This window comes from Cottoperca gobio, chromosome 16 (genome assembly GCF_900634415.1).
Source record: "Cottoperca gobio chromosome 16, fCotGob3.1, whole genome shotgun sequence".
NCBI classification, from domain to species: domain Eukaryota; kingdom Metazoa; phylum Chordata; class Actinopteri; order Perciformes; family Bovichtidae; genus Cottoperca; species Cottoperca gobio.
In genome coordinates this window covers 15,059,934-15,082,938 of record NC_041370.1, presented here as the reverse complement: position 1 = coordinate 15,082,938, position 23,005 = coordinate 15,059,934, and the positions used below count along the sequence as shown (strand labels likewise).

The following is a 23,005-nucleotide window of genomic DNA, read 5'->3' as shown; positions in this document are numbered from 1 at the left end:
TACATTTGGACTGGATATTCAAAATGAATCAAATTTAGTATTATTGTTGTTGACAGGCCAAAACCATCCACCAATTTATAGGCATATGGTGAGTCAGCAAGTAGCTTTATTTTTATTTAAATGTGTGTAGCATCTGGTTCACTCCGTAACACCCACGTCTTCCCTGCTCATACGCTACAGGCCTCACCGCCAAATAACACGTCAGGCTGGACGTGAGTGTATGCTTGAGAGGGTAGACGTCCAGGTTCCGCTCCACCACTGTTGCGGTTTATCTTGGCCCAAACACTGAAAGATATGTGTATTTTTTGTTTTTTGTGTGTGTGTGTGTGTGTGTGTGTGTGTGTGTGTGTGTGTGTGTGTGTGTGTGTGCGTGTGCTAGGTCCTCCTGTGGTCAGCTCTGACCTCACCACCAAGACTTCTCTCAAATGCCTCAGATACTTGTAGGTGGGTGAGCATGTATTTTCTGATGACGTTGAAACCTTGTGCTTCTACGTCAGCAGGCTGTGACATTTTGTCATGCCTCTGTATGGGTGGACGAGAGCGAGTGGAAAAGTAGATTTATTTTAGGATCTTTGACATCAGAGTTTTTGTATCAGCGTCATATGTTGAGATCACAGTGTGGGACTGCCCTTTTGGGTTTACTACGTGAGTTGTCCGGTACCCATTATGCAATTTAACCTCAATGTGAGAGTTTTCTCTTGAATTGCACTCTTTATTTTTTTTTACTTTTTTATTAAACAGACGACTGGAGAGAAGGAACACCAACATTTGAACATGTTTTATATACATCTATCTTTGTGAGAACCAATTTGAAGTAAGTTGTGATGGTAAAAGTTAGGGCTAGGAGCATCTGTTGCTTTCTGAGACTTTTACCTGGGAGAAAACTAAAGGTCCACTTCCTATCTTTTTTTGGCGCTTTCAACTAATGGTCTTTAGCGGATGGAGTTTGCTCAGCTGTCATTACTTTCTTGTATTTCTATGTTCAGGACCCCAGAAAGACTAGAGGCCCACCCATGTGCTTGTAATGGGGATCCGTTGTATATACTGTATGTGGGAGAAATTATAAAGCTAGTAAGTGGACCTTGAGTTAAGTTTTTTTATATAATTACAAACATTTCCTTTATTTAATCACTGAAAGCAGTTTAAGCTTCTTCTTTTTTTAAACGCAAAAAAAAACGTCTAGGTCTGAAAAACAAATGTGTGTTTTCCATACAGTTTGTTTAACCTATATACACATTTTATCAAAACGTAATACAATGATTTATGTAGAATGTTACATTGAAATGGCGCAATACAGCTTACTAAAGTCAATTATGTAATCATAGCTTATTTATTACACACTCATATTCAAAGAAAGACAGTGTTCATTATAAGAGGCTCCAATCAAAGTCAATTTCACAACACGAGTCCACCGTACGATGAGATGAGGTGAGAGAAGTGTGATCAGGATGTTACAGCAAAAAGAACTTCCCTGAATAAATGAAGGGTTAAGAAAAATAGTCAGTGAAATCAGTTGTGGGACATGTAACCACAGTATAAAAAATACAATAGATTTCTTTTTGAACTATTGTAAAAGAAATCATCTTGAGTCTACACTTTATGGAAAATGCTCTAACTTGTTTGCAGAACAGTCGTAGTTTTAAGAAAGACAGTATTTTGATCTTTCATTCTTGAAGCTCAAGTTTCTTAAGCAATTCTTCTCAGCATATGTACAGTGTCGTTCGACCTCACTGAGACAACATTTCCAAATTCCACCAGCGGATGTTCAAATAAGCATAACCCGTCTTACAAAATGATTTTGGCTCGTCCAAATAAACAGCTGTCAATCATTGTATTTACATGCTGTCATACCAGAACTCAAAACATTTATCCTGGGAAATGTCCACCCTGATTAAAGCTACTTTTCTTTGACACTTTGGGTGAGTGACAGACTGGTTGTCAAACACATATAAAACCAATTATCCGCACTCTAGAATTTGCATTATAGGCATATGGAAATAGTTGCTTTGGAGTTTTACCTCATCGCTGTATTATTTTACCATCATTTTTCAGTAGTCAGGAAAATGTAAAGCACATACATTATTGGCTTTCTTTCTCTCTAGACAAGCAAAACGTACATTCTCACCAAAGGATGGCAGTTTTTTATGTCATAGTATTTATTCCCATTTCTGGAAATAAGTGTCTTATGTTGCTACTGTACAATGTTCTTTTAAAATGTGTCATATTAGTGACTTTTTTTAGGGAATATTTATATTGCTTAAAACGTCGACCCTATGTGATTCTGAATTCACGAATGGATCCCCATCAGCTGATTGGATGCTGCTTTTTAATACACAAGTTGTCTCCTTAGTTGTCGCTTACGCCATTCATTTATTTATTTACGTAATAGCAACGCAACTCGTAAGGATGCAACAATTTATTTTTAGGATTTATGGGAGAGACACAAAGACAGACAGAGAGAGGGCTGTGCACTGGATAACGAGGTGGGTGGGCACATGCTCTCTCTCTCTCTCTCTCTCTCTCCCTCTCTCTCTCGCTCTCTCTCCGTGGAGCCTCCTGTATAAGTACAGATCTGTGATGGAGACCCCATCACACCGCAGTTCACTTTTACGCAGTGGAGATGAGCGCTCGGATAGCGAAATCCAACCCGGCCATGAAACTGATAGTGGTGAGTAAACAAGAGTTTCTGCAGTTTTTCTCGTTGGTCCGCTAGACCGATCTGATCCGCTGGAGCACGGGGACGCTTCTTCATGAAGGAATGATATTTTTGTTTTGCGAGACATGGATTATTTTTATTATTATTATTACTATTATTATTATTATTGCGTTTCAAAAACATAGTAATCAGTTGGGTAAGGGCACTCGCTTTAGTCCCAAAAGCAAGATATTCGCTGATCACGTGTCCATCTGTACAGCATGTGTCTGTGCAGGTAATGTGATGATCTCTATTATTTAGTCACGTGTCCCCTGAAACGCAGTCTGTTTTTCCTGGATTTGACATTTTGATGGAAATTGATTATGACCGGTCTGGTTTGAAGTCGCATGTGAGAGGTATTATAGTTCATATTCAGACGTTTTTCTTATAGCCTGCAGTATCTGTTTTACATGTAGTCATATTCAAAATGTTATATGTTTATGACGCATTTAAAGGCTCCTTCAATAAAACTAAATTCAAAGTTCGTCACCTATTTTTAGGCTAAAATATGTATTGTATATTTGCATGACATTTTCATTAGGTACATTTATTTTTTCTAAACCCAGTTTGTTAAGGCTGACATTACAATACACGGTGTTGACAAAGTAGCACCTGGCTTCCCATATAATGCAGTCCCATATAGCAGCCCTGCAATATAATCTTGTACAGGTAATATTCAGTTGTGTTGAGAGTTTAATGTAGCTCATGTTTCACCCACATGTTTAATCACTGCTGTGTAGACCAACAAACAAGATCTATTATCTCCATCAATGACTGAAAGTTTACTTTAGGTCCAATGTCATTGCTTAGTATGTTGCACATTTGAAATGAATGAAACTGCTGTTTACTGTGACTCTGACATTACAATAACTTGTTCTACAACGCTTCTCAGTGGATTTGAAATGTATGCATCCAGGGTGAGAGCAGTTATTTCCTTTGGTGTGTTTTGCATGCTGTGCTGCGTTGGGGCCTTTTCAGGTTTTGCATATCTTTGTGTACAGATGTGTATCTGTGCAGAAACAGATTACTGTAGCTACAAAACACTGGACCCACTATCTATCCTCGTGATCTGCGTGTGTGTGTGTTTGTGTTGTGACGTGTAAGGTCAGTCGGTAATTTCGTTTGTGGGATGTGTTGCTTCTTTATGTGTAGAGTAGGTGACATACAGATTAATGTGTGTTTGCATGTGTACTTTCTGCCACTATTTAATGTGATATCATACATTTCTTATACACAGCACAGTCTGCACTTCCCACTTGAGCTAAAACAGGCACATATTTTGTTCTCACAATTTCTGACTTAGTATTCTTGTGTTTATTCATTATTCCGTCAGTCAGTCAGTCATTTGGCCAACCATACAAGCAATGGTTTAGCCAAATAATGAGTCAGACATGCAACCACTCAGTCTCACTGTCAGCATCTAGCCAATAAATCAATCTGCACTCCTCTGGATCCCCCGCACCTTCTTGTCTGTGTATCCACTTGTCAAACAGCCAGCCTCACTCTGTCTATAAGTCATTCTATTGTAAAGGGACACTGCAATTTTGTGTTCAAAACATTGTTTTGGCGTAGAGGTCCGTCAGTAAATTCACCTCCTGCACCTGTGTGCTCGTTCTGTTCCCCTGAATGCTTCTGACTCATGTGGTTGCGTTCTGTCTGCTAGTTTTTGTTTTGCCCTGGATGATGTCAGTGGAACAGACATTGGCTGGAAATGGAAATTGGACAACATATGTTATGTTGTCAGTCTTTTTGTTTTTGTGCAGACACAAGTGAGAAGTGAGGTTCAGGGTAGCACAATAATGCAACTGAGGAGACCTGTCTGTCTGGACAGCAGGTAGTCAACCAGCCAGCCAGTCAAATGGCTAGCTAGCCTGCATGACAACCATCCAGCCCCTAATCCCCATCAGTATCTTTCATCTGTACTCTCTTTATCTTTACGCCTCCTCGCCTCCAATCACTGTTGTGGCCGTTGCGCCAACTTCCCTAAACCTAGCTGCAGGTTCACACGCAGACAGGAGAATCTACAGAGAGTTTACTGGGCCAAACAGACTCCACTTTTTTCTAGACGAACACTGAAGAAAGGGTGAGGAAGTGAGCGTGACAGGGGGGAGGAAGACATACAGAGGGTGTGTGACGGTACAGGATCAACATGTTTTAAACAAACAAGCACAAACGTTTATTCAGAAAGCAACGATTACCTCTGGAAGTTGCTTCTGCACGCCTAACTTCCCCTTTTCCATCAACAGTAGTACTGATAGCAGAAGCCTGTACTTGTGTGGGTGTGTGTGTGTGTGTGTGTGTGTGTGTGTGTGTGTGTGTGTGTGTGTGTGTGTGTGTGTGTCGGACTGAGTGGTTATCATACACAAAGAGCAGAAACGGTATAGGCAAAAGAGACACATCTATTATTGTCACGATCACACACTGTCACACTTGGTATGTCAGAACATGAGGAGAGTTTAATTAATTCTGCATAAAAATATTTGATTTAAACTCTTACTTAAGTATTATTGGCAAAATGTACTTGATATTAACAGTAAAAGTACTCATTATGCAGCAAAATTATTTATATATTTATTAGATTGTTAATACGGATGCATTAATGTGTAAGTAGTATTTTATTTTTGTAGCTGATTGAGTTGGAGCCATGTGAGAAGTTTAAATGGAAAAACTCTCAATCTTTGGTGGAATTGCAAACAACTCATAGGCATCTGAACTGTAGGAGTCCCAACCAGACAACGTTTGTTTTTTGTAAGAAGTCACAAGCCAAAACCTTTGGGATTTACTAGTTTAATCTACCGATGCATCATATTTTATATGGTTATTATTATGTTTATAATGTAATATCTTAATATGTGAAGTTACTCGTAAATATAAAATGTAGTGGCGTAAAGTGCAACATTTTCCTCTGAAATGTAGTGGAGTAGAAGTATAAAGTAGCACAACACATATGTGGTATTGGATTTTGCTTTATTTATTTAAATTCCTGGATTAAGTGAAGACAACAAAACATAAATTCAGCCTTTATTTTCATCTAATTAATCAGCAGATTATTTTTTCTCGACTAATCAATCAATAGTTTGGTTAATAAAATGTCAGATTTGATTAATTTTATTAAATAGCATCAAAATTTCCCAAAACACTACGAAACCAGCAATTATAACATTTGAGATGCTGGAAACAATGATTTTAAAATGAGGTTTAAAAAAGAAATCAAAAACAGATGCTGATTAATTTCCCTATTTGTTTATTGATTTGTTGACTAATTGTTTCGGCTCTATTCAACATGACATGTACATTATAAGTGGAATTGTTTCTACTTGGTTTACAGTACAACAGCAGACTGGCTGGGTTCAATTAATTGACCATACAGTATTCAATTCTTGGAAGAATGGCAAATGTTTAACATTCGGTCACGCACGTATGTTCCTTCTTTAGCAACAAATTCAAAATCAAAAGCACTTCATGAGATGATGGGCTGCGATATGAAGTGAGCATTGAGTGCATTATTGAAATTGTCAACATTCAATTTCATCAAAGATCATCAATAAATGTGATGATAGACTTCTTGTGATGCAGCATGGTAGAATGTCCTTCTCTGTCTCTGTCAGATTCCATGTTCACAGGACCCAACACACACACACACACACACACACACACACACACACACACACACACACACACACAATAGAGCTGGAATCCCCCCTCAGACCACCTGCGTTCTACAGTTAACTGAAGCCATGTGCCTGCTGGATAAGCTGGTGTAGTGTGGTTTGGTCCCTTTGTGCCATAGATCTTCTCCTCATGCCATGAATTTAAAACTGACCTCGGGCTACCCAAACTCTATTTCTCCTCTTTCTTTGCACTTTAATGTGCTCCACATTCATGTAACTCTAAGCCTGAACCCTGTCTCTTGGAAGTTAGTGAAATACTGTAGCTAATTTGTCCTGGAAGTATTTGAATATTTCCACTAACAACACCAGAGAGGGCATGTTTATGGTTTCAAAATGTAATTGTGACTCGATGAATTTGGTTAAGTTGTTGTCTGCGTACAGATGCTCTTTTTCGCCCAAGTTCCTGAATTATTTTTTTTGTGACCAGCATTGGATTGGTTTGCCTTTATTTCCCCTTTTGCATATATCATGGAGACATTACATGAAAAACAAGTAACTTCATGGACATTTTTATAATTTATTACCTTTTGTATCATATCAAAACAAAACCTCTACCGATCTATTATTGTCATTACAGTATACTTGATCAAGCTGACTGAATGTCTCTTTTTCTACACAGTTTATATTGTATCTTCAGTTCATATTGTATCTTGAGTTTATATTGTATCTTGAGTTTATATTGTATCTTCAGTTTATATTGTATCTTCAGTTCATATTGTATCTTCAGTTATATTGTATCTTCAGTTATATTGTATCTTCAGTTTATATTGTATCTTCAGTTCATATTGTATCTTGAGTTTATATTGTATCTTCAGTTTATATTGTATCTTCAGTTTATATTGTATCTTCAGTTCATATTGTATCTTCAGTTTATATTGTATCTTCAGTTTATATTGTATCTTCAGTTTATATTGTATCTTCAGTTCATATTGTATCTTCAGTTCATATTGTATCTTCAGTTTATATTGTATCTTCAGTTCATATTGTATCTTCAGTTCATATTGTATCTTCAGTTCATATTGTATCTTCAGTTTATATTGTATCTTCAGTTCATATTGTATCTTCAGTTCATATTGTATCTTCAGTTATATTGTATCTTCAGTTTATATTGTATCTTCAGTTTATATTGTATCTTCAGTTCATATTGTATCTTCAGTTTATATTGTATCTTCAGTTTATATTGTATCTTCAGTTCATATTGTATCTTCAGTTTATATTGTATCTTCAGTTTATATTGTATCTTCAGTTTATATTGTATCTTCAGTTTATATTGTATCTTCAGTTATATTGTATCTTCAGTTTATATTGTATCTTCAGTTTATATTGTATCTTCAGTTCATATTGTATCTTCAGTTCATATTGTATCTTCAGTTCATATTGTATCTTCAGTTCATATTGTATCTTCAGTTCATATTGTATCTTCAGTTCATATTGTATCTTCAGTTCATATTGTATCTTCAGTTTATATTGTATCTTCAGTTCATATTGTATCTTCAGTTTATATTGTATCTTCAGTTTCATATTGTATCTTCAGTGCAGTTCTTCTGATAAAGAGAATGTTAGTCGCAGAATCAATAAGCCCATTACCTGCATCAAACTGTATCTGTAGATGTTGCTCTCTTCCTATGGAAAGCATGCGTCTTCATTTTAAAAGGCTATTTCTATCAGGTGTCTGAACTCTGTAGTTATGCCGCTACAGCCCATCTGTCTGTGCCCAAAGTGTAGTTCAGCCTGTTTTACCAAAGCACTCTGTCATCATTACACTTAAACAGAGAGGTCATACAAAATCTGAAACGTGAAAAGAAAACCTGTTTAGCGAAAGGATTTATTTCAGAAAAGATGTCATTAAGTGTCAGAGTTGTGTGTCCAGTCAGCAAAGATAAACACACTCTCTAAACATCATCTAACAACCATTAACATCACTCTGGATTTTTCACTGCGTTTCTCTTGTGTTGCTTGATGTGGAAAAACGCGGTCCATCTCTTGATCCAGCGTGACCTTATGGATCATCACACTTTACGACTGGACTTGTGCCGTTGATTGTTTCATTCAAGACGATAACATCTGTTTAAAAGCAAATGTTCTCTGTGAAAGACTTGGTAAAGATCATCTTTGCTCTACATAAACACAAGGTTTTCTCTCAACTCACTTCAAATTGGATTTACTGGCTTAGATTTTATAATAAAACTATATCAGATGAAGCCGATTTAAAGTAGTCTTTTTATGTTTTAACCATTATTTATCCAGAGGAAGGCAAATTACTGACCCTGCTATTTCCAACAAGCAGCCTCACATACAGCTCTCATCAGTTACGAACATTTACATAGCAGCTGCGCAGCCTTGCTCAAGGGCATTTGGGGTGGTGATGGCCTAGTGGTCTAGTGGTCTAGTTTCCAAACAGAACACCGACTGGTCGTGAGTTCAATACCAGGGCTGCCACTGAGCAAGGTACTTAACCCTGAGTTGCTCCAGGGAGACTGTCCCTGTAGTTACTTCACTGTAAGTCGCTCTGGATAAGAGCGTCTGCTAAATGACCTATAATGTAATGTAATTTGCTTAGTGAAGGTAGAACATTGTCATTACCTTCATCCATCCTTTCCCCTCAGCTGGCAGAGCTCCATGTAGGATATGCCTCTTGCTGAGCTTCGCTCAGATGATGCTAACAGTATAATTACGGCTGTCAGTGGCCCCTAGCTGCTGTGTAATTTGGGTTTCCAGCGGTCGTCCGTGATGTCGTCAGATGGCAGCTTCTAAGGCGACAAGGAGGGTGAAAAGTTCAATATCTCTTTTAAATGCTGATAGACGGATTCATGCACACACCACAGGACATCTTCTCAATAAGTTCATTCTTAAAAGGTTGACAGTTTTTCTTATCCTCAGTAGCAGAAAGCTACTGTACTGGCTGCTTTAGAAAATTGCGGTTCTGCCTGAAGTGTGTCATAAGTTCGACATATGGCATTGAACATTTCCAAGCTTTTTCCTCTTAAACATTTTATGTATGTATGTCAGATAGTTCTAAATATGTGGCTAGAATTTATTTGAGTATATAAGGCTTTGTTTTCTTGCCCAGGTTTAAATTGAAAAAGATAAAAGAGTGAATAACAGGCAGCAAAGGTATTATGCACAACATATGATGTACAAAGTGTAAAGGTGGATTAAACCATTGAACCATTTGTGTTTTTAAGTTGTTTCCATCGAATTTTTAGACCCAATCATAAAGATGTGATATCATAAAGCAACATCTCTGAGCATGCATATCCTGTCATTTTACATTACCTTTATTTGCTCTTACTCTCAATTGCTCTGCACTGTGCTGTATATTGTAGCTGGAATCTAGCCAAACTACTGTGCTGTATGAAGGATGTGAAAAATAATACGAAAGTGACCACTTCCACATGTGTTCAGGCTCGTTGGCTCTCATGACTGAAGCTTCCAGTCCGGCCAGTAAACTCATCCTGACTCAAACCCAAGATTAAAGTTGAAACAACAAGTGTAACCGTATACAGATTTGCAAAGAATCCAAGTGACCCTCCGTTCGCTCCACACTCCTGATGTTTCCGAATTGATTGAATGTGGACTCACAGCTTAATAGTGTGTATATACACTTCTTAATGTGAAGAGCAAGACTATGATTATGGGTTTGATTCCCTTGGGCCACCCATGCTACAAACAAACAGATGCAGCCATGGTACTGCTCAGCGAGTCACTGCGGATGAAAGCCTTCCACCAAATGTTGTGCTCAGAGGTCGATAGGTTTTGCCGGGAAAACCTCTGTGCTCGCCAGGCTGTTTGAAGCTAAGGGTTCTATTATGGTGTGTAAAACCCATTCATCTATTTTTACTATCTTTTTCAATGACCTCTATTGCAAAAGCAAACAGAAGTAGAAAGACCTACACTTTTCTCTTTTTGTGTGTAGTGCGTCATTTCAGGTTGAAATTTAAGAAACGAAAAGTGATGCTCAAAACAGACATATATGTACAATGTAATACATTATTAAGGGAGAATACACAGCAAATACATTTACACATATACATGCAGATGAAGCAGTATGCTCAGTAAATGGGGCAGACACAGTAGTGTGTCTCTTTTAAACACACACACACACACACACACACACACACACACACACACACACACACACACACATACACACATAGATTTCTGATGAAAAGACTTCTGTAGCCAAATATTTAGAAATGTAATAGTGAGTAGTGAAAGAGATGCACATGTGCACACATATATACTGAAAATACCACTCTTTCTCTCTGGGTTTTGTTTTGTTTCACACACACATACACATTGTGTTTTGTAGTTGCAAGTTTTAAGGTAAATGGGATCTGTACAAATACACACACGCAGGAAAGGAGATCAATGGTGTGTAACGGGTAAACTGTCGAGCAGAGTGGAGGAGTGCTTTGTATTCTGGTGGTGAATGGGGAAAGCCCAGTAACCTCCAACAGTTCTCTTTATGAACAGCAGCCAGGAGAGGAGACCGCAGAGCACACAGACCAACACTGAGGAAGACGATAATTGGACATGAACATCGACAAACATGCACACACACATGCAGCAACACACACATTCCTGCATTTGTACCCACATGCATGAATGTTTTGTAGTTGTTTGTTGTATGAATTCATTCATTTTTGAAGATGCACACACAAACATGGTGGAAAGCAGAAAACCACATATGAGAATACACACTCACACACACAATGCTAGGATGGCCCATTGTTAGTTTGTCCAAGCAGTGAGAATGTATCCCGGCCAACGGGAAAGTCCACAGAGCCAATGGCTGAGGGACTTGAGGGTGGAATGACCCAGATGTGTGACATCTGGTCTGCATGTGGTCTCCACCAGCTGCATGGCTGCATGTCAAACACGCTCACCAACTGATATCTTGGATTTTAGGCAAAAGCTTTCTAGTTCCTGCTCAAGCGATGATACATGGGCTTGTTTTTGAGGCAATAGCTACATATGTCCGTCTCAGAGGTCTTGCGAACAGCCACCCACTTTACTGTGCGTCCTTATGGATGAATTGCTTCTAAACGGGGGGAGATATATGGGTGTAGGTCTTGCTTCAGGGCAGGATTAAACTGCTGTAGATCAGCGTTGAATCACTGCTATCTTCCTGCTGACAGGGGTAGGAGACGGCTGGTGAGGTCAGAGAACAAAGGGCTGCACAATTATCATCTTTAATCCTGCGTCATACACTTTATTTTTATTTATCTAATATGTGCAGAATACTGGCATGACTGGCATCTGAATTAATTTAAAAGCTTTATAAAGCCATTGAGATTTTAAGAAGCAATGCCAAAAGTGCAATAAAATATATAAGATGCCTTAATCAAACTTATACATGAAATTGTGCTCGCAGCGATTATCATCGGGATTTGAGGCAACACAGAGGGACGATATTTCTCCTGCAAACACGCAAAGATTAAAAAATTTACTGTTACAAGCGTTGCTACTGCGCTGTGATCCATATCCATGAAACTGCGGCAGAATTTTCTCCTCAAACTCCCTGAACAGCTCTCGATAAAGCAGAGGAAATCCCTTTAGGACTGCGTGTCCACCAGGAGCTTCAACTTTACAGCTCTGACCTTTCTTTCAACTCTTTCTTACTGGAAGCTCTGGATTTACGAGTGCTCCAATATATAAAAATATCTGAACCTTCCAAAGAGGAGCTGTGCACGAGATGAGTTTCATTAGAGATTTTGTCACTACTGTTGACTCATTACTATACCCACTTTCTTTCTTTCTTTCTCTTGCAGCTCTTAACAGCTTCTCTTTCCTGGGCCTTCCAGCAGCAGGCCGTACTGCCACAGTACCAGTACCGCGACCCTGTGACATCTGACCTCCTGCTGTGCGACCAGTGCCCTCCTGGCACAGCCGTGAGACGACACTGCACTGCCGACACACCCACAGAGTGCCAGGCCTGTCCTGAGAGGCATTTTGCTGAAAACTGGCACTGGGGGGATACGTGCCAATACTGTACCTCGGTATGTATGAGACAAAAAGTTTTACCAAAGGTTCTCTTTGCTTCTTTGTACATTGAGGAGTGTGACTTATAGTAGTTTTTGTGAGAAACCCAAGTTTTTGTAGTATCTCTGTCTACTCACACTTAATTGAATCATCCAAATCTTAACTCGCATCACGGTCAGGAATTCCACTAAAGTTAAAATATCCCGTTACTGTTTTTTTTTACTCTTCTGTGGTTGTCCAATGCCTTTTCATTAGATGCATGACTATACGGTTTGTTTACATTTTGGCAAAGCATCTGTCATTTTTCAAAACCGGTGTTTCCACTTTAGTTGTTGTTACTAAAAAAGAAAGTTTGAATGTGCTCATTGTGGTCGAGTGATCTTCCCCCGCAGTTTAGATGTTTTCCTCTTCGCCACTCTTGATAAATGATGTAATATGGATTGTTAACATGTCCCCCTTGAGGTATTTTTATATCCCTGTTCTACGATGCCATTTCTATCATTTTTCAAGATACTGTGCTAATATTACTACAACTAATACTGATACTGTCCCCATGACATGAATAAATGAGTAAGCTCTCCGTTCATATATGTGCATGTCAAGCAGCCTTTATTTCGTTGTGGGCATGCAGAAGCTCCGTTCCGATGGGTCTGTGACCGTGGTTTGTTGTGTTTAGGTGTGCAAGGAGAGACAGCTTGTGAAGCAGCAGTGCAACAGCACTCACGACCAGCTGTGTGAATGTGCTCCAGGTTTCCACCTCGTGGTGGAGTTCTGCATCACACACAGTTACTGTCCACCTGGATACGGAGTGACAGCTTCAGGTAAGACTGAGATTATCATTAAGATTGGTTTTACAGAAGATATTTGATCAGTGATTTTGTGGGTTTTCTGCCTATCCGGTCATATAAATTAGATTTAAACCAGAGGTCGTTGGTTAAAAATTGGCTTGGTACTAAAACCAGAGAAAATTAGGCATTCAGTCAGCGTACAGCCTGGAAGGAAGCACTGGCTGAGTTCAGAGAATATAAATCCTATCATCCCAATGTTATCAATGCCGCTATGTGTGCACACGAGTCAGATCTGTTCCAGATGCAGACGTCTCTTTTTGCAGAACCAACTTCTAACTGACTCTTTCTTAGAACCGCTCTCTGTCTGTGTGTCTTTAACACAAGGCCACACAGTTTGATTTGAACCTGCACAAGTTGTAATTGGTCAAACTATAGGGCAGAAATATGTAATGGCCAGTAGTCTGATTTTTAATTTGATCCGTCTATGATTTCTTCCTTATTCATGTATCATTCTAGCAGAGACATGTTGTATACATACACTTGCCAAAGAGAGGCAATGGGTGTTTCTAATCACCCTTTACCAAACAATTGCCCTACATATTTATCTTTTGATATTAATTCAATATTATATGTTGTAATATTATTATTATTATTATATATTAGAACAGTTGGTAGCAATGGCTTGTCACTTGAATTCAAATTATTATTAATGAAAGAAATTATGATGTTGGACTGATTGAGAAATAATTTACTGAGAGGTCAATTCTGTTTTAATGGTCTTTGGAAATATAGTGCTGAATATTCGTGAAGGAAGCAGTGATATGGAAACTAAAAAGTCCCCCTCGTGTTGTTATAATGTGGAAAAGGATCACTTCATATTTTCCATGAACTTCATTATCAGCAAATAGATCATTTTGAAACTGTTAAACATCATCATTTATAGAGGTACAACTTATGTCACTGTAATTTCAAAAGAGCCAGGAGGATTTTATTTGTGCAATTCAAAGCTGTATTTCTTCACAGTACGCTGTATGTCATAGGTTTATCTGTTTGTTTAATTTTGATTGAATCAAGTAATGTTTCATTTAGGGGTTTTATCTGAGTATAGGAAGCTGGCCAATTCATATTTGTTTTTATGGGAGCTTTAAATAATCTTGAATTATATATTAGTCATTTGAGTGCCATTCACATTTTTATTTACTCTCTTCCTTGTTCCTCTTGACCACAATACCTGGTTGTAGTAAATCATACATTGTGGGTTCCAGCAGAGATCATACTAAATGGTTTATTGAGTGATGCAGGAATGAGTCCTAAAACCCAGAAATGAGTTGGCATTTTAACTCTTCGTGTTCCCTCGCCTCATAGGCATTGGGTTTTTTGAAAGAGCTTTTGGTTAAATGCCTGAGATAAGGTCTGTGATACATGTTAATACAAGGTTAAGAGATTTTAACGTTTTGTTCTGCGACATAAAATATGTCAGTAGAAACCCCACCCCATTTCTGACCTTTGCAATTTCTCCGCAATCCAATCAGAGCAGATTGGACACTTTTTGTCTTAAAGAGACAGGCGCAAAAATAGGGCGTTACAGACAGAGGGGAATACAGGTATATTCTGTAAGACGGTATGAGAAAAATAATGTGTTTTTTGAACATTAAACATGTTCTAGTAGAAACCCAAAATACAAGGAGGAACCTGAAAGTGAGCATGATTTGTCCCCTTTAAGTCAAGTTCAGTTTTAATTCATTTTTAAGTTCCTGTCTGCAGGAGTATCAGACAGTGTTTGTGTAAGTGACGCAGCTGTTAATATAATATAATAGGTGTTTCATTATTACTGTATGTTATATATCTGTCCGTTAAGAAATATGAAAGGGGTGACTATCTATCCATTAATCTCTGTGTTAGCTGTTATAAAACTAGGAATAGAAAATAACATGACATTTTAAAGTAATTCATCAAACATGATAATGCACATTTTACTGCATAATTAAAGAGGAAACTTTAAAGAAAAGGGCCTTTCCCTGCATTCCTGAAGCTGCACTTCCTCTTTAAATTCACTGCAGCTTGTCCGGCACAGACTCAATTAAATTGCCTAGCATAAAGATTCATTTGTTTGGGTCAACTGCGAAAAATACTGAACTTCTTTCTTATGGATTGCAAGAATGAAAAGCATTTTGCAGGAATATTGATTTTGTTTCAAGCTCAGACTCCTGCTGTTTGAGTCCTAACAAATACTAAGAAAGTGACACCAGTACTGAAATCTATGCACCTGTACTGTACATGAAAAGCTTTTCTCTCTCTAAAGAATGAGAGAAATGTTACTAGACTAGTCTCTCCAGAGACAAAGACTGTCTCTTAGTCATTTGTTGCATATTAGCCAGGAATCACTGATTCTCTGCAACTTCAACATCAGTTATGACATTCCCTTTAGCACAGAGTCCAATCCTTTTCCTCACAATACAGCACCAGATGCAGTCTTGGCTAATCATTAAGCCAGATGCAGCCAAGGATGTAATTATCAGGATATCTGACCTGATATTCCTTGCAGATGCTCTCCTTGGTGCGTCAGTAGTGATTGTGGGCAAATTAAAGAGAGGTTGATGCTGAATTTCAACATTCCAGTGAACAGAATCTGATATTTCTACTGGAACCGCAGAACAAACTGGCACTGCACTACACTCATGATTTCATCTTAGACCGGAAACCGGAATCCAGCGGCTGCATAGATGAAACAACATTTTCCATGGTTTCTGGTTATTATCTGACCCCTGTTAGCGCTGACACCGCTCTAAAGAGTAGACAACATTTTCCTTGAATTCCTGTAACATGGATCTATAATCGGACCTGAAAGTCTAACGAAGCTGTGCAGACATGAGACAGCAGTTTAGGGGATTCCCTGTGATGCTGAAGTGGTTATTATGTAATGTCTTGAGTTGTGGTTAGACTTAAAACCCCAGGATGTTAGAAAACTGATTCAGTCTTCCAACGACACGTGCCTTTAATGACTCCATTTCCCCCTTAATCTCCTTATTTGTCTGTTTCTTGTTGTAATTATTTCCCTCTCGCTGAAAGCAAGATTTTAAGTCTTTAGCTGGTTTATCTGTGTTTTTGGAAACCACTTCTATCCGTATTGACTGGAAAAAACTGGATCATGATGTACATGAAATAACCAACAAATGTTGAGTGAAACAAAACAAGTGATGTTTACCTTTATATTAGGGCTGCAACCAATTCAATGAATCTATAAAATATAATTAGTTAAAACAGATTAAGATAATGTGAATAAATAATAATAATAATAATAATATTAATACATTTTATTTATAAGCGCACTTTTCATTTGTGTAAACAAAACTCAAAGTGCTACAGAATAAAAACGATGAGCAAAATATACATTTAAACATTTGATAGACAAGACAACACTTTAAAATGGTTAAAGTCTAGCAAAATGCTCTGTTAAAAAGATGTGTTTTTAGGCCTGTTTTAAAAGCATCCACAATCTGTGGTGTCCTCAGATGTTCAGGGAGAGCATTCAACAGTCTGGGAGCGGCAGAGCAGAAGGCGCGATCTCCCATGGTTTTGAGCCTTTACAGAACGGAGGTTTCTTGTGGAGGTTTGTGGGGTGAGCAGTTCTCTGAGGTAGGATGGAGCATTTCCGCGAATGCACTGATGGGTGTAAAGGGAGATTTTATAATCAATCCTGAGTGAGACCGGGAGCCAGTGCAGTGATTTGAGGATGGGTGTGATGTGTTCGTACTTTCGCACTCTCATCAGGATCCTAGCAGCGCTGTTCTGGATGTATTGTAGCTTCTGGATGTTTTTGCTAGGAATCCCGATGAGAAGTGTGTTGCAGTAGTCAAGCCTAGACGAGACAAAGGCATGGACAAGCTTTTCAGCATCTGACAGAGTGAGTGTGGGGCGGAGTTTGGCAATATGTTTGAGGTGGTAGAAGGAGTTCTTGCATGTTTGTCTGATGTGGGCCTCAAAGGTCAGGTGAGGATCCATTTTCACACCCAGATTGGTGACTGTTGATGAGAGGGAATGTTCTGACCGGAGAAGGTGATGCAGGTTATGGAGGAGGACTGGACCTGATGTGGGGTGCCAACTAGAAGGGCTTCGGTTTTAGAGCTGTTTAATTGGAGGAAATTGTGCTTCATCCACGCTTCTATCTCCTCCAGGCAGGTGGTTAATGTGGATGATAGCAGAGGTGCAGAGGGGGTTGGGTTAGTTCTGATGTAGAGTTGTGTGTCATCAGCATAGCAATGGAACGATATTCCATGCCGGTTGATGACACGACCAAGGGGGGACATGAAAATGGTGAAAAGAGTGGGGCCCAGGACAGATCCTTGAGGGACACCACAGGTGACAGAGTGTGTTTGTGATTTTGACACTCCCAAGGTGACATGCTCAGTCCTCCCAGTGAGATATGAGGTGAACCAGTTTAGGGCCGAGTGAGAGAGTCCGATTGTGGAGTGAAGACGGTTGAGGAGGATGTCATGAGCTTGATTTGACCAAGAAATCTAAAAGTCTAAAGATTTACTTTTAGAATTGAACCTTTATTCAATCAGGTGAGTCCCTTTGACGTTTTAAACCTGTTTTTAAGCGAGACCTGGCAGCATAAAAAGTTTCAGACAAAACAAAGTCATGCTAAAAAGAGATAGTATTATTAAAATACAGCTAAAAGTAAGATAAGAACTAGGGCTGAGTGATTTACCATAGAGTTTAGAATAATCTTGAATTTCTCCAGAAGTTATTATTAAGTTTACTATATGTTTAGAGAAATCCTCACAATTTAATATTTGCATTTTTTCCTTAGCAAATTTATTTAATTAATATATCCCTTATTATGTGAATAGTACAGTTAGAACCTCTGATTCAGATGACATATAAAGCTTTATATTACAACGGTAAAGTGCTAAAATGCTGATTCTGCATCAACAGAAGAAATTCTAAGAGAAAAAAAGAGTAATGCTAGCATATGAAACTATACTACAGTTGGGTTTGTACATTCTCATGCACTTTACCTGCTTCGTCATCAGTGTTGCAGGAAACATTAGCACCTTTGCTGAATGCATATCAGTAAGTGGTTTCATGTTTTTGTGCTAAATGATGAAACTGTGCAATAATCGAGGGAAACTTATCAAAGGTCAAGCACAGCTCGTCCTCCTCCCACACAATTTCTATTCTACGCCTCTAGAGCATGAAATAAAATGAGGATATGATTATCATGTACGCTGCAAGTCATATACCAGAAGGTCTCATGGTTTACTTTAATGCCATGTTTGTGTGGTTAAACGTTGTTGAAATATAGTCAAATGTACCTGTGAGTGGGTACAAATATTTCAAATGTGATCAGTTGGGGAAAAAATAGGTTCTATTCATCATTACATCATAAGGGTAACATTGTAAGTAATGAAATAATCTCACAAGCTGATTTTTCTAAATTGTTTTTTGACAGATGTTTCGACATTTATGTCAGTCTGAAAAATCAGCTGACAAAACACTCCCTGTGGTTACGCATTTCCCATTCAAAACCAAGACAAAGAAACATATGAAGTACTGTAATGAGTAAGCCCGGTGTGAGTCATTCTCAGAATCACAGTCATCTGTCGTCCTTATGCGTTATCACATGTCGCTGTGGTCATAGTTCTTGGAATCCCATTATCTCTTTGATCAGCTACAGTATATGCGGCAGGTCATGTTCACACACAGATGTGTAAAACGATAATGTTTGATAATAAAGATGAGAAGAAATCTGTAGGCCTGGCTGTTTTCTCAAGTTTTTAAATATGATACACAGACTTAAACTATATAACAATCACATTCTTGTTTTCCTTCATGAAATTAACATATGATCCTGTGTGTATCTCCTCCAGGTACACCGGTGAGTGACACCGCGTGTGAACGTTGTCCTGCTGGTCATTTCTCCAGCAGCGACTCCTCCTCCGAGTCATGTCAGCACCACAGAAACTGTTCCGATTTGGGCTTGAAGACACTGAGGTGGGGTACGTCCACTTCAGACAGCCTCTGTGGAACTCCGGACAAAACGGCAACGCTGGAGTGCTCTCAGCAACTCACTTTGTGCCACACTGGTAAGACATACAACTCTGCTGCAGGGTTCAATCACCAATAGGACTCATATGGGAGGTTTTAGGACTAATGTGGGGTGGAATCAGGGTAGAGATTGTTAGTACAGTGTTTACACAGCACACACACACATGTGATGATGTTTTTGAGCAAACCTCAATTGTCAACAACTTAAAATCAGCCAGAGCTGAATTATTTCAGACATGTGGTCATTTTCATTCCTGAAGGAAGGGGATTTCCTCGGTCAAGTTCGTTGTCCAGATTCCATTCTTTTACAAATTCTTGCGTGTCTGAAAACCAACACAAGAGAGAAAAGCCAAAGCGAAGGGGTTGAATGGGGTGTTTATGCCCCTACTGTCATAATCACCCATGATGGATCAATTACTCGTTAACTGTCACATCCTCAAACTACAATAACAAAGGAAACTGAGTCAAGCACGGAGAGACACAAACCGAGCTGGTAAGTCTTTGTTACTCAGGCTTTAACAATGACAGATGCTGACAATTAATTTGAGAGAAGAAGCCTCAAATATAACACTGAATTCCCAGAGCCTGAGAAACCACAATGAGGAACACACACACACACCTACACACACACACACACACACGTGTACAGACCCTGGCACACTTGTGCATACCACACTTAGAAGGAAACGCACAAAGCTGTTGTCCCTGAGGGAGGGTGATGCTCTCCTCAAACATTCATTCACAAATTGTCTTCCTGCGGATTACACAACCACAGATTGTCTGCAGCAGATCCTGGAACAGTTTAGAAGGTTTTTTTATTCACAAAAAAATGGTAAATTGAAAGCAGTTGGGATTCCCAAAGTTGCTACGTGATTTGGAGAAACCACCAGGCCGTCAATGTTAATCATAGAGCAAGCCACACTTAAATTATCCAGACATCAGAGAGGCAAGTCTAAAATCCTCTTCACATTAAACTCCACCATACTACACAGACATCGGTTTTCCTAAACATTTCTTTTAATTTATTGCTGTCCCCAATTTTCTGCAAGGCAATCAGAAAATGTTTCCACACACACACACACACACACACACACACACACACACACACATACACACACACACACACACACACACACACACACACGTGAACACAGAAATGCTTCATAATTGTATGAAAGTTGCAATTTCATGTGGGCAGTTTAGTTTCACTTCATCTTCAGCTTTGACTGTTCTGTGTGAAGTCAAGACCCTAATAAGGAAGGCCCAAGAGCTCTTGGCTTGCAGAAATGTGATGGCAAATAGTGAGGTGTGTAGTGCACTGACTGTGACAGCAAAGATCAGCACGTTTCAGCACAGCTCACACTCTATGTGCTTCAGTTCAACAACCAACCCGGATTGCTTTGTTGCAACACAGATGGGCTCAGTCAAACTAATGTTAATGCTGGTTCTGTGCTGTCAACAGAAAGAGAACAAATCCTGGTTTCTGCTATGATCAAATTACAAGCCAACAGTCTCAATACTCACACACGTTTAAAAAAATCCAGACATGTAATAGACCAATGGGACTGACAAACAATGTAATCCCAATCTATTCTAAACATCACCTGTGTACCACATGTTTAAAAATCTCTGTGAAGAATATATTTTTCATTGACTTGGCCGTCGTTCTAATTGTATAATGTGCCCACTGCTATGAAGCTTTCTATTGTGATACAGTTCATCAAAATGTTTTAAGCCCACTGTCCACTGTTTCTTTAACAATCACTCAGATGTGACCCTGTGTGAGGAGGCAGTCTTCCAGTCCCTCTCCTCCCTGCGACTGTCCTCGGTCCCTGTGGAGCGGCTGTTAGAGAGTCTTCCCGGGCGGAGGGTGGATCATAAGAGCCTGGAGAAGCTGAAGAAGGCCTGCTCTCCCCAGCAGCAGGTCCTCCAGCTGCTGCGACTGTGGAGGGAGCAGAACAAAGACCAGGACAAGATGTACAGCATCATACAAGGTACAAAAGAAAAGTGCACTTTTTTTGTTTTAGACAGTTCCTATTCAAGATCGGGATTTGTGTATTAATGTTTCCACCCTGTCCCTTTAGACGTTAACCTCTGTGAGAGGAAAGTCTCCCGCTGCAACGGCCTAAAGAATCTGACCCTAGATGACCTCCTGAAGGTCACCAACAGTCTGCCGGGGGTCAAAGTTCAGCAGGAGGATGTCCGGGCCGTGGTCTCTACTTGCCTGCCCAGGCAGTACATCCTGCAGCTTCTTCACCTCTGGAAGACAGCAAACTACGACATGGATCTAGCTAAAGGTCTGTCTCACAGTCTGAGGGTGCTGCGCAGCCACGGGGCGCCACGCTATCTACTGAAAGTCCTGAAGAAGATTGGCCGGATCATAGGAACCACTTCCGCGCACAAGATGTATGAGAAGATATTTGTTAGTATGCTTCACGACGATTCATGTTTTAAGGCTCATAAGCCATTAAATGAGTAGAGATTTGGGAGGTACAAGCAGGAATATATGCCATCTATAGCATACCCAGACACTAATGCATTCAGATAAAGAACACACACACACACACACAAAAGGATACACAGTTAGTGAGCAGGGGGGATAAATGTATGTGAAAGAGTAACAGACATGGGTAACATGATAATATCAGGTCTTTAGGATATCATCAAATGATATCAAGCTATGCATATAGTGCCTAACTGTAAAACAAAGGGCAAGACGGGAAGGTCGATTCTTCTTTGCCTCTCTGATCTTCTAGCAAAACACCTCTGCCAGAATAAGGGCGTTTTGACTATATGAGGTACCAAGGGATGCTAATAGCTTCACCCTCAAAGAAACACTATCAAACATCTGTGTACTCCAGGCAGGCCGAAACTAAAAAGAAAAAAAAGGTTTCCTGGGAACTTTTTGACCAGTCTGTGAAAAATGAAAAACTATTTAAGATGTAAATATCACAATATTTTATGGAAGATAGGCTGGCAGATGTTGTGTTTTTGTATTGTTGCTTTCTCGCTGATTGAGAGGAAGGATTTGGTTTCATAATGAAATACATGTATTTTCTACAGTTTTCCTTTGTGTGTTGGTTTATTCTGGACTGCTGGCAAGTAAAGCTCATCAGAATTTATTTTTTAACTGTCAGCTTTATGAATGTACAAAGGAGTGCAATTGTTTTCTATTTAAAAAATAATAGACATTTTACTTTCTGAATATGTAAAGGCTTTTTTATTACTTTATCAGAAATACTGGATTCCAAATGCTGCAAGTTCATGAAGTGATATTTGTTTTATATTTTGTTTTTATCACTTTTATATTATAAAATGTATGATCTTTATTGTATATATGCCTGACTGGTCCTTTTTAAGCTTGTGTAACTTGTGAACACTAATGTCAAATGATCTGATTAAAATCAGTTTGTAAAAAAAAAATATTCTTCAGAAATAAGCAACTGGATTTGTCTATTTGCCAAAAAACTCAGAATAAGAATAAGATTTGTGTTTGATTTGGAGCAAAACAGTCACCCACACAAGTCTCAAGGGAGTCTGGTACTTTTGTCTACTTTGCACTCCTAAAAGGTGTGAGTATACTTTATTTTATATGTCACCTACCTCTCTCTCTCTCGCTCTCTTTCTCTCTCTCTGTCTCTCTCGCTGGCTCTCTCTCTCTCTCTCTCTCTCTCTCTCTCTCTCTCGCTCTCTCTCTCTCTCTCTCTCTCTCTCTCTCGCTCGCTCTCTCCCTCTCTCTCTCTCTCTCCCTCTCTCTCTCTCTCTCTCCCTCTCTCTCTCCCTCTCTCTCCCTCTCTCTCTCGCTCTCTCTCTCT

At 39.2% G+C, this 23,005-nt stretch overlaps 1 protein-coding gene across 2 annotated transcripts; it reads left to right on the top strand.

Moving 5' to 3' along the window:
* Positions 1–2,550: 2,550 nt before the first annotated feature.
* LOC115021441 (tumor necrosis factor receptor superfamily member 11B-like) lies at positions 2,551–22,605 on the top strand. Of its 2 annotated transcripts, XM_029451901.1 has the most exons (7): positions 3,008–3,051; positions 3,588–3,612; positions 12,141–12,368; positions 13,028–13,172; positions 19,013–19,228; positions 20,960–21,184; positions 21,275–22,605. In XM_029451901.1, the coding sequence occupies exons 2-7, from the start codon at positions 3,598–3,600 to the stop codon at positions 21,667–21,669; spliced, it is 1,224 nt and encodes a 407-aa protein (XP_029307761.1). In that variant the 5' UTR covers positions 3,008–3,051; positions 3,588–3,597; the 3' UTR covers positions 21,670–22,605. The 2 variants fall into 2 exon arrangements, with proteins under 2 accessions (XP_029307759.1, XP_029307761.1); XM_029451899.1 differs by lacking the exons at positions 3,008–3,051; positions 3,588–3,612 and adding an exon at positions 2,551–2,668.
* Positions 22,606–23,005: the final 400 nt, after the last annotated feature.